At 42.4% G+C, this 13,094-nt stretch overlaps 1 protein-coding gene across 2 annotated transcripts in view; it reads right to left on the minus strand.

Moving 5' to 3' along the window:
• The window catches only part of gpr143 (G protein-coupled receptor 143), a 63,541-nt gene extending 51,796 nt beyond the window's left edge, over nt 1–11,745 (minus strand). For both annotated transcript variants that reach the window (XM_048598175.1, XM_048598174.1), the window contains exon 1: nt 11,383–11,745. In XM_048598175.1, coding sequence (XP_048454132.1) covers nt 11,383–11,641 — 259 coding nt within the window. In that variant the 5' untranslated portion in view covers nt 11,642–11,745. The remainder of the gene's footprint in view (nt 1–11,382) is intronic.
• Nucleotides 11,746–13,094: the final 1,349 nt, after the last annotated feature.

The following is a 13,094-nucleotide window of genomic DNA, read 5'->3' on the forward strand; positions in this document are numbered from 1 at the left end:
AAAAATGAAGAAGGGTCTAGACCCGAAACGTCAGCTTTCCTGCTCCTCTGATGCTGCTTGGCCTGCTGTGTTCATACAGCTCTACACCTTGTTATACCAGTATAAATGTGACTGTCCAAAACAGTCCATCGTTCACAGCAAACTACCCAGCCTTCAGGAAAACAGCAACCATAACTCCACACAACCCTGCCACAGCAACCTCTGCAAGACATGCCAGATCATTGACATGGGCACTACCATCACAAGTGGGAACATCACCCACCACGTATATGGCAGATGTTCATGTGATTAAGCCAATATTGTCTACTTCATACACTGCAGGCAAAGATGACCCAAGGCATGGTACATTGGCGAGACCATGCAGGCTCAACAACGACAGACAAATGGACACCATGCAACAAAATCGCCAAACAGGAATGTTCCCTCCCAGTCGGGGAACACTTCAGCAGTCAATGGCATTCAGCCTCCGATCTTTGGGCAAGCGTCCTCCAAGGTGGACTTTGAGATACACGACAACACAGAATCGCCGAGCGGAGACTGATAACCAAGTTCCGTACCCATGAAGACAGCCTCAACTGTGATCTTGGGTTCATGTCACGCAATATGTAACCCCACCACACTGTTCTGTATCTGTAAAATCTTTCTTACTGTGCTGTTTTGACACCATTACCTTGGTAACTTGTTATGAGCTCTCTACCTTAGTTTGTACAGTTTTGGATTACTGTTACTCTGGCTCGACACTCAGCATGCGACTCTTATGTCTATGATGTTATTCCAGCCATTTGGAATGTCTCCAGCACCACCTTATTTTTAATTTTTTGTAATTACCTCTGTCTCAATTAATCAGATTATAGGTCATCCCTTCACTTGTTATTAAGCTGGTGACACTTGACTCACACCATCTGACACTTTTGTTCACCTGATTAGGCTTTCTATTCAGCCTGTCAACACTCCACTCACACTATTTGTATGCTCCTTTGATCTCTCTGCCTATAAATTCTGTGCCTGTGTGCTTCTCTTCACTTCACCTGATGAAGGGGCAGCATTCCGAAAGCTTGTGGTTTCAAATAAACCTGTTGGACTATAACCTGGCGACCTTGTTCACCCCAGCCTAATCCCAGCACCTCCACACCAAATCAAGTCAGATAGTATTCAAGTAGATAACATCATCCCAACTGGTAGAATACTTTAGATCTTACTCTTAATTTTCCTACACTTTTGGCCTCCTTCATGTAAACAGTTTGATTGACATTGTTAAAAAAAAAACCAATCCATTTGGACATGTTATGACACATCTCTGGGACAAGTGGGACTTGAACCAACATCTTCCAGTCTACATACAAGAGCTTCCCCTGTCACACATCATTTCCTTCTCACATGCATGATTAAGCTTTACCAGTGTGTCTACTCAAGGTTAAATTAGAAGTACAGTTTATTCAGATATTCAAGCCAAGGGGCTCATTGTCTTTGTCTTTGTCTTTGTCTTTGTCTTTATCCCCATCTCTCTCACTCACACACACACAAACACACACACAAGATAAGGATATTAATGCATGTTATCGTCAGAATTCAAAAAGTTAGTAACTAGTTGCCTGAAGACAGGGTTTTGCAAATTTCTTTGAAGTTCATGATGATGCAGCTGGATGATGTTTGTGTGGGCCCCAGTTATGCCTGTCTCTTTGTGGGGTACATGGGACATTCCTTGTTCCAGTCCTATTCCGGCTCCAACCCATAACTCTCTCTCCAGTATATCAATGATATCATTGGTGCCACTTTCTTCTGCCATCCGGAGTTGCGGCACCAATGATGCGGGGGAGGCGATGTCTTAGTGGTATTATTGCAGGACTGTTAATCTAGAGACCGGGTTCGAATCCCATGGCAGATGGTCGAATTTGAGTTCAACAAATATCTGGAATTAAGAATCTAATGAGGGCCATGAATCCATTGTCGATTGTTGAGAAAACCCATCTGGTTCACTAATGTCTTTTAGGGAAGGAAACTGCCATCCTTACCTGGTCTAGCCTACATGTGACTCCAGACCCACAGCAATGTGGTTGACTCTTAACTGCCCTCTGGGCAATAAATGCTGGCCTAGCCAGTGACCCCCTCATCCCATGAATGAATAAAAGGAAAAGAAAAATTGGAAAAGTATCAATTTCACTTCCAATTTCCGCACCAGTCTTCCCTTCACCTGGTGCATTTCTGACTCCTCCCTTCTTTGACATCTGTTTCCATTTCTGCAGATAGGCTGGCCACCAATATCCACTACTAACCAACCACCTCCCATCTTGACTATACATTCTCACACCTTGCTTCCTGTAAAGACTATTTCATTCTGAGTCCCTATATCTCCATCATATCTGTTCTGATGATGCCAACTACAACAAGGGGGCCTCCGAAATGTCCACCTTCCTTAACTGAAGATTCCCCAGCATTGTAGTTGTCAGGGCCCTCAACAGAGCCTGACCCATCTCCCACAGTTCAGCCTTCAGCCCCTCTCTTCCTACAGCAGCAATAGGGACGCTTTGTCCTCACATACCATCCCACAGCACCCACACCTAGAGGGTCATTAGCTGCCATTTCCATCATCTCCAGAGGGATGCCACCACCAGAAACACATTCCTCTCCCCTCCCTTGTTAGATCCTGTGTGGACCAGCTGGCAGGATTATTTGCAGACATCTTTAACCTCTCCTTACCAGAATCCAAAGTCCCCAACTCCTTCAAGGAGGCCACCACCATCCCAGTGCCAAAGAAAAATCGTGCAGCATGCCTCAATGACTACATCTGGTGGCTCTGACCTCCATATTTAAGGGAAGCTTTGAGAGGTTAGACATGGCTCACATTAAGTCCAATCTCCCAGATTGCCTCGATCCTTTGCAATTCGCTTACTGGTGCGACAGATCTCCAGCAGATGCCATCACCTGGCCTTACACTTATTCCTGGAACATTTGAATAACAAAGATACCTACATCAGGCTCCTACTTATTGACTACAACTCCGCCTTCAACACCATAACACCAAACAAACTCATCTCTAAACTCCGCGACTCAAGTCTCTAATTCCCCCTCTGTAACTGGTTCCTCGACTTCCTTACCGATAGACCACAAATCAGTAAGAATAGGCGAAAACCCTCCCCCACCATAACCGGTGACCCAAAAAGCAGCGTACTTAGCCCCTTACCAAACCCCTTATGCACTCAACAGTGTGACCAAATTCCACCCAACTCCATTTACAAGTTTGCTGGTGACATGATCGTTGTAGGTCAGATCTCAGACAACGATGAGACTAAGTGCTTAGTGGCATGATGTAAAGACAACAATCTCTCCATCAATGTCAGCAAAATGATGGAGCTGGTCATTGACATCAGGAAGTGAGGTGGAGGGCATGCCCCTGTCTGCGTCATTGGAGATGGTTGAGTGTGTCAAGTTCATGGGACAGACAATCACCAACAATCTGCCCTGGTCAAGAAAGCACACTAACGCCTCTACTTCCTAAGGAGGCTAAGGAAATTTGGTATGTCCACAAAAACTTACCAATTTTTATAGATTCACTACAGAAAGCATTTATCTGGATGCATCACAGCATGGTATGGCAACTGTTCTTCCCATGACCACAAAAAACTACAGAGAATCGTGAACACAGCCAAGTCCATCACACAAACCAGTGTTCCATTGACGCCTATACAGCACATAACACTTTGCACTGTATCTTGGTACATATGACAACAATACATTGAACCATCAAATCGAGTTCAAGGACCCTTGGGTGGGGGGAAAGACACACACGCACACGCACACACCCTGACCAAGGGAAGAGCATTGGACCCCAGCTTGTAATTTCTTTCCCTGAAATACCTACCTACCTGGTATCATCACTGTAAATCTGCTCCGCAGACTCTGGACTTCCCTCTTTGATGTTTTATAATATGCCAGTCACAGGTCTGTACCTCCAACTAGAAGTATAACTTTTGGAGTAACAAGAAGAACCTGTTTACTTTACAATTCTCTCACTTTAGAAATAAACTCAGGTTCCTTGTACCAAAGTAAACCAGGTACACAAAAAGATTGTATAAAATAAATGGTGCTATTCTAAAGGGTGTTCGGGAGCATAGAGACCAATTGTACAGAAGTTACTAAAAGTGACAACAAAGGTAGCAAGTGCTGTTAATAAAGCATACAGAATTTAGGTCTTCATTAGCAAGTGCAGAGTGTGCACGCAGGGAGGTTATGCTAAACTTAAATAGGACACTAGTTAGACTTCAGTTGGACTATTTTGTACAGTTCTAGGCCCCATACTATACGAAAGATGTGAATGCAGAAGAGGTTTATGAGAATTATTCCAGGCTTCAGTTTTCAGGATAGATTGGAGAAGATGGGACAGTTTCCCCTGGAGAGGAGAAGACCGATGGCAGGTTTGGTGGAAGTTTTTGAAACCACAACGGGTTTGGACAGAGCAGGTAGGAACAAAATATTCCCTCATATAAAAGGATCAAGGACCTAACCCACAGTTTCAAAGCTTTTTGCAAAATAAGCAAATACGAGGTGAGAAAAACCAAACTCTCACACAGTGAGAGGTTAGGGTATGGAATGTACTGCTCAGAGTATGGCAGAGGCTGGTTCAATTCAAGAGGGCATTTACATGATCATTTAAAATGAAGGCAATGCACAGAGTTATGTGGTAAAGGCAGGAGATTGACACTGCAAGGGAGGCAATGGCCTAGTGGTATTATCGTTGGAATGTTAATCCAGAGACCCAGATAATGTTCTGGGGACTCAGATTTGAATCCCGCCATGGCAGATGGTGGAATTTCAATTCTCAGAATTAAGAACCGAATGATGACCATGAATCCATTGTCAATTGTTGGGGAAAAACCCATCTGATTCACTAATATACTTTAGGGAAAGAAACTGCCATCTTACCTGGTCTGGCCTACATGTGACTTCAGAACCACAACAATGTGGTTGACTCTTAAATGCCCTCTGGGCAATTAGAGATGGGCAATAAATGCTGCCTAGCCTGCGATGCCCTCATTTCATGGACAAATAAAGGGAAAAAAAGTCAAACCGCTAAGATAGCTAGTATAGGCACGATGGGCCAAATAGCCTAATTCTCCACCATAGTATTCCTGTGATTCTCACTAACACATGGCACCACTTATAGTGACTGGCGTAGATTTCTTATTTAATATCACGAGAAAAGTGTATTTATTTTCCACACAGTAATATTGAATTATAAAGGCACAATTCAGAGTATTGCATTGTGTTCCATTAAGGGAAAAAAGATCTTTTCTGCATTTTAAACCACTATTCAAGGGTCTTTGATGGCAACTCTTCAAATTATTTCCACTGAGGAATTATTTTGAAGTGCACTTCACTTAAGTCTTGACATCAAAAAAATTAAATTACGAGCACTTTGCTGTTTATCACAGATTTGTTGTGCCACCAAAGATAATTTTTGGTTAATGCTATATCATTCAAATCCTCCAAAAGCACTTGCATTGTATTGCTCATGGTTGTACAGTGCTCCAAAGCATTTTACAGATAACAATGTGTATTGTTGTAATATAGGAAATATGGCAGCCAATATGCACACAGCAAGGGTTCACAAGCAATGTAATCATGGGTAGATGATCTGTTTTAGCAATATTGATTTAGGGATAAATATTGATCAGCTATGTTCCTATACAAGTGGTTCCGGTATAGCTATAACACTGATATCTACCCAACAACATGGAAATGTCATTAAGTATGTCCTGCACACAAGTATCAGGATGAACTCGATCTAACCTAATTCTCAGCCTAACAATCTAGTTGCAATCATTAGGCAATGGAAAAAGATATTAGCAGTGCTATCATGTGGTACTAACTCACATGAATCTGCTTACCACTGCCTAGCTTGGATTCTGCCAGGCCACATGGCTAGGGACTTCATCACAGCCTTGACCAAATATGGGCTGAAGGAGTTGAATTTAAGAAATGAGGTAAACATGACATTAAGGCAGAAACCAACAGGCTGTGGTAAAGAGCCCTTACAAAATTGAAGTCAATGGGAATCAGGAGGACAATTCTCCACTGGTTAGAGTCATTAACCTAATGCAGATAAAGACGGTTGTGGTTCTGGAGATCAGTCAGCTTAGCTCCAGGACATCTCTGCAGGAGTTCCTCAGGGGAGTGCCCTAGGCATAGGCATCTTCAGCTGCTTCATCAATGACATCACTTCAGTCATCACATCAGAGAGGGATGTTCACTGATGAATGCACAAGGTTCAGCATCATTGCATATTCTCAGATACTGAAGAAGTGTGTCCATTTGTGAGACCCAGACAAGATTCAGGCTTTGACAGGTAAGTGGTAAGTAACGTTTGTGCCAAGCAAGAGTGAAGCAACAAACTCAACAAGAGCAAATGCAACTATTTGCCTTTGAGACTCAGCAGTATGATCATTGTTAATGCCTCCATTGTCACCATCCTGGGGATGACTATTTGTCAGAAACTAAACTGAACCTGCCATTAAAAAGGTTGTGGCTACATGAACAGGTCAAAGGCAGGTCATCAAAGTATAAATTGGGAGTGTAAAGGAGTACTCCCCACTCGCCAGGATGACTGTGGTTCTAACAACACTCATTCTCACTGACATTCAGGACTAAGCAGCTTGTTGATTGGCCCCTATACACCACCTTGAACACTCACCCCACCATTGACACAGAGTGACAACGATTTGCACAAGTACATGGCAACAATTCCCTACTGGTTCTTGGACAGCACATTCCAAACTCATGACCTCTATCACCTAGAATAAAATGGCAGAAGTATGGGCACACCACCTACAGACTCACTGCAGAATGCCCAGGCTCTGAAACTCTTCTAACCAATGTATTTACATAGTTGGCTCAGTTAGCTTTCTAGTCATTGGCAATTTCAAGGGTGTTGATGGTTGGAGAATTTGTTGAAGTAATGCAATTAAATGTCAAGTGGAGATAATAAAACTCTCCTTTGAGAGGGCCATTGTCTGACACATGGATTGTTAAAATGTTGTTTGCTGATGAAATAGAGCCCAAAACTGGTTGAACCTCTGATATTATTCAAAGGAATAGTGATGTTCTGGGGATGGGATGGCTGGCCTTCAAATGTCACAACAACCACTTCCTGTCATTTCTCAGATTCTCACACGCATTGCCAAGTGCTACATTACAGACAGTTTTGTGATGAAAAACTATAAGGATTTGGACTGAATCTATCCAAAACTTATCTCAGAAAGATTCAAAATCAGCAAACAGAAAAGACTTTCAACAAAGCAATCTGAATTGAGTGCTAGATTAACTGTCGTAGCAGATACAGTGAAAGGGGAAGAAAAAACAGATGGGACCGTTTTGCACAAATGGAAATTCAAATATTATGAAATTCAGCTTATCTCAGTTTGATCTCCAAGTATTCCTGCAGAATTTGTCTACTTTAATTGGAGCCCAAGGGGATGGGTGCAAAAGTAGAGAGAACCGAGAATGCATATTTATCGATGTTCAAAAAGGTGACGGGGTAAATTGATTAGATGATGAAGAGAGCATGAAATATTTGAATTCTTAAATAAAAGCATGAAATGCAAAAATTAGGAAGTCCTGCTCAATATTCACATATCAGTGGTTAGACTTACTAAAAACCAAAAGAACTGTGGATGCTGTAAATCAAAAGGAAAAACAGAAGTTGTTGGAAAATCTCAGCAGGTCTGTGAAGAGAAATCAGAGTTAACATTTTGGGTCGGGTGACCCTTCCTCAGAACTCGGTGGTTAGACTTTAGTTGGAGGTTTGTGTACAACTCTGGATACTTTAGAAAGTTCCAGGACTGGTCTACTGGGATGATAAAGAGATGTATGACCTTATGCAGAGAGATTAGTAAAGTTGCCATTGCTCTCTTTAGTGGACAGGAGAGACCAAAACAGCTGTCTTAAAAAAAAAAGTGGGGTTTGATAGAGCAAGTAAGGACAGACTGCTTCCCCTGGAAAAGGAACAGAAGGATATTATTTTTTAAATCACTTCTACTTATAGAAAGTGACAAAATAATTCAATTCATCTTTACCAGTTCTCTGTAGCAGTCTTTAAGGAACATGAGGGGCCATTAGTTCGATCCAGCTCAGATAGCTCCCACATTTCCACCCTCACGTTGAAAGTAATGCACATTTTTATTTTTATTTTCTAGAATCCCTAGAGTGTGGAAACAGGCCATTTGGCCCATCTAGTGCACACCAACTCTCCGAAGAGCATCCCACCCAGACTCATCCCCCACACCCCACTACCCTATCCCTGTAACACTGCATTTCCCATGGCCAATCCATCTAACCTATGTAGTCTCTGGACACTATGGGCAATTTAGCATGGCCAATCCACCTAACCTGCACATCTTCGGATTATGGGAGAAAACCAGAATACCCAGAGGGAACCCACGTAGACATGGGGAGAAGGTACAAACTCCACACAGACAGTCACCGAGGCTGGAATTGAACCTGGGTTCTTGGCACTGAGGCAACAATGCTATTCACTGAGCAACCGTGTGCCCTGGGGCACTATTTTCAAAAGACACAATGGACACTTTTTAAGCACCAAATATGACAGCTTTAGGCCTATTCACATGAGTGGTGTTCACTGCGATCCTACAATTAGATGACGTTTGCTACATATTCCAAGTGTGTGAAGAATTATGCTGACACCCAATTTATCAGTCTGGCTTGTAGCATGGCTCATTTGCATTGCCTACAAAGCTACACATTTTATACACAGGTCCTTGTTCTTTGCAAACAAAAGAACGAACACACACACAAACAGTCACTGTTTCAACACAGCAAAATTGATGATGGCCATTCTCTGGTTCATTTCTCAGAACGAGAATGCCTTTACGTATCAAACCTTCCTTGTTTAAACTATAAGCAAAGTTTGACAGTTAACTGTCAGTCATCATTAACTGATAACTCCTCCACAGCAATGCCATAACCAGAGTCCACTTGCTAACCAGTCAGCACTTCCTCCTTCTACTGCATAAATGCTATTTTGCTTTTACCATGGTATTTTACCTCTGGATTGTCCACTTGAGTTCAAGACCAAAAAGCTTTGACAGCAATACTGAAGGTCTGTATGACCAAACAACTTAAATGTGATTCCCAAATAAGACTGTTCAGGCTGTGCTGCCCAAGTTGTGCAAATTGCTACACTAACAATCAATTTAAGCTACCATATCGAGTCATGTAAAAGTAGAATTTCTCAGACAGGAGCAACATCTGTGAAAACATTGAAATCCACCCTCTTGCATCTCTCTTTGCCAGGCCAGAGACTAGTCCTCCAACTCCACCTCCAAAAGTAACTCAATAAGTGAACAAAAAGTACTTAAGAAAACTTTAGATGCAAAACCTATATGGAAATGGTCATTAACCGCATTAAAAAACAAAAGCTGTATAGACAAAATCTCACCTTCAGTGTTAGTGTCCTCAGGCACGAGAAGTGAGCAGCTGCCCTCAATGTTTTGGTAAGGCAAATCAGGACAGGACTCATGGTAGGGTCCTGGGAAGTGGTCCCAAACAAAGAGACCTTGGGGTGCAGGTTCATAGTTCCTTGAAAGTGGAGTCACAGATAGACAGGGTAGTGAAGAGGTTGTTTGGTATACTTGCCTTTGTTGGTCAGTGCATTGAGTATAAGGGTTTGGAGGTCATGTTGTGGCTATACAGGACATTGGCTAGGCTACTTCTGGAATACTGCATGCAATTCCAGTCCTCCTGCTATACAACTGATGTTGTGAAACCTTGAAGGGTTCAGAAAAGATTTAAAGGATGTTGCCAGGGTTGGAGGGTTTGAGCTATAGGGAGAGGCTGAATAGGCTGGGGCTATTTTCCCTGCAGTGACAGAGGTTGAGAGGTGACCTTACAGCAGTTTACAAAATCAAGAAGGGTATGGATAGGGTGAATAGCTAAGATCTTTTCCCCAGGGTCAGGGAGTCAAAAACTAGAGGACATAGGTTTAAGGTGAAAAGGGAAGGATTTAAAAAGGGACCTGAGGGGCAATTTTTTCACACAGAGGGTGGTGCATGTATGGAATGAGCTGCCAGTGGAAATGGTGGGGTTTGGTATGAGTACAATATTTTAAATGCATCTGTTTGGTACATGAATAGAAAGAGTTTAGAGAGATATGGGCCAAATGCTGGCAAATGGGACTAGAAGATTTTAGGATATCTGGTTGGTATGGACAAGTTGGACCAAAGGATCTGTTTCCATGCTGTACAATTCTATGGTTCCACGACATGCTATTCTACGAATACATCAAGTGGGCTTGCACCAGGGAGAATTTAACTTGTGAGTGGATGGTAAATAGAAAGAGTTAGAATTTTTCTGGCAAGAAGTCAAGACTTTTACAGCAGATTGACCAATACTAGAGTACACACACAAATCAGTTCAGCTTGTAATGTAGCTCAATTCGGCTTGTTGGAATTGACAAAGGCGACCATTCCCTGCAAACAATAAGGAATATGTTCAAGACTCTTTCCCTTTTTGAATTACCCAGGCGCTGGGGGACTTTGCATTCTCCATGACAACATCTCAGCCAATCAGATTCAACTTGCCAACTGAGCAGCGCCTTTACAAAAATGTATACTACAGGAGATGAAATGTGCCATGAAATGTGGCACACCTGTGTTTGTCCTGATAAATGAAAAGATTCAGCAAGCTCTTTCTCCTTTTGGCAGGATTCAAATTCTTACTCAACTCCTCTTTTGAATCCTTCTGAGCTAGGAGTAGAAGGAATGGTCACCAATGCCTTCACACGGGAACCTTAGAATTCTCCCCTCAATATCCGCATTTCCTTTTAACACCAGTCACCCAGAAAACACTAACTTTATTCCAGAGACTATTTCCTTAGTCCATAGTCAAAATTCCTTCCAAATTCCCATTCCTATCTGCCAGTTTTGAGTAGACACAGCCTTGCCGGATAAGAATGAGAACCAGGAGTTACAATGGTGTGGCTTCACATTCGGGTGGCTTGGAAAACAGGGAATGCTGAGCGAGTTTGAATGGGTGAAAAGTCAAATTCCTTCCCATTCTGTATTATGCCTATTCCTACACCCTATCCAAACCATTTCTAGGTTAAAAATCAATCCCATGTCATCTGATGGCATCTGTCGAGATTAGGGATCAGAGTTGGCAGCGTTGTCTGTTTTTAAGTTTCAAATTTCTAGCAACTCCAGTATTTTCCTCTTTTGTAAAGCCCGACTCCAACTGTTATATAACAGACTGCACGACCATGACTAAATCAACAGCAACACATGTTTGCAATTCAGAATTACCGAGATCAACCACACGAAAGTCACATTCTGTTGACTTTAGACAACAATTAATAAGTTTCATCTCACCCACCTATACAGCCTAGAATGTCACAGATACTGATAATCAGCAGGATCCTGGAAGAGGCGGAAGGTTTCTGCAGTGGGTACTGACTGGACCTGCGGTAGCCAAACCTCCGTTTTGGCAAGACCTGGGCGAGGGTGCCAATCAGACTGAAACTGGCGCTAGCAACGCAGATGGCGTTAAAGAAGACAGGCTGGAAGCCCAGCACAAAATCCGTAGCCGCATCCCTAGTGGGGCAGCAAAAAGTTTCCAAGCGGGGGGAAGCCATAGCTGAAGACTAAGAGCAGGCAGGCGGTAAAAAAGAAAGAGAGATAGAGGGATCTTGAAGCGCTTGGCCCTTGGGATCACGGGATGAAGATCATGTGCGTTCACTCAAACCTCAGCAACGTCTTCAGTCGCCCTCTCAAGCGTCCTTTTCAATTCGCAAAGACTGGTGGCAGCAGACAAAACAAAACATGAGATCTCAGCGGTCATGAAGCAAGACTTCAATAAGTGCTAATCACAGTACTGTATTCCAATTTGACATTACCTTTAGAAAGTTCGCCACTGCAGAAATGTTAGATCTCTGTTCTGCATTATGAGAACTTTTCATTTTTTTAAAAAAATCTCTTACCGTTTCTGCAAGATATTAATAATAATCTTGGAGTAAATGGCGACTAATGGGCAAAGGAACTAATTCCCCTTTAAACTAAAGCGTGGAGAATATCTGCACGGAAGCAGTGGGGAATGTTCAAAGCTGGAATTTTCCCAGAAAATAATTAATGAGGGACAGACAGACAATGAGTCTTTTACCAAGCCAAAGGTTAACAGAGGTCTTGTGCCTATCACAAGCTTTGTCACTCCAAGCTATCAATTAAGATTGCATAACTATGAAATGGGGAATGCCTTTGTAACTGTGCCCAGGGAATAAACTAAACCTTGGAACTTTGTTAACAGAAAATGCAAACTTTAATGATACTGCTTGTGCCAAGCATCAGGCTTTGCTGACAAAACTTGTGACTGGAAATGTTGGCATTTAATCCTTTCATCATTATCAATGATTGAATTACAAATAATGGAATGTTGGATGGGAGCAAGAGCAATATTTGCTAATTATGGAAGAGCATAAGTGGAGGACTATCTCATACCACATGGGATTGACAACGATATAAGTACAAAGTAACATGTTCTGACTACATCGACATATTTATTGTGTAAATTGAAAAAAAAGTCTTGATTATGTTCAGCCATCCTGTGCAGTCATTCCTGGTGTGAGTTTGGAACGCGACTGTTTATAGATCATCGATCCTCACCAAGTCTAAATGTAGCCTTGTCCCAACAACCATGCACTTTCTAACAGGGTGTCAGGAGGCGGGTTGGGAAGGGGAGGGTGAGCAACAGGGACGGTTTTAATATCAGAGATGCAAGCAAACATCAGGACACAGCTCCTGATCCTCATGGCCCACAGGCTGAAAGTGCATTTATAGGTTTTATGTTGTTTGCGCCTCCCTCAAATTGCCAAGGGTGCAGTAAACACAGCCAAAGAGTTTAAATTGTAAAATAGAGACAAAAGCTGTGGCATATGAACTCACTACAGTATTGAAATTCACGTCATTGTCTTTGAAGACCAAGTTAGTCAGCCACCTCTGAGCACACCTACGATAAGGAGCACTGTTTCCACTGTGTTTCTTAAAAAAAATACTCATTCAAACGTTACCCCACCCCCACCCATTCTGAGGGAT

The sequence above is a fragment of the Rhincodon typus genome, chromosome 6 (genome assembly GCF_021869965.1).
Source record: "Rhincodon typus isolate 14 chromosome 6, sRhiTyp1.1, whole genome shotgun sequence".
NCBI lineage: Eukaryota > Metazoa > Chordata > Chondrichthyes > Orectolobiformes > Rhincodontidae > Rhincodon > Rhincodon typus.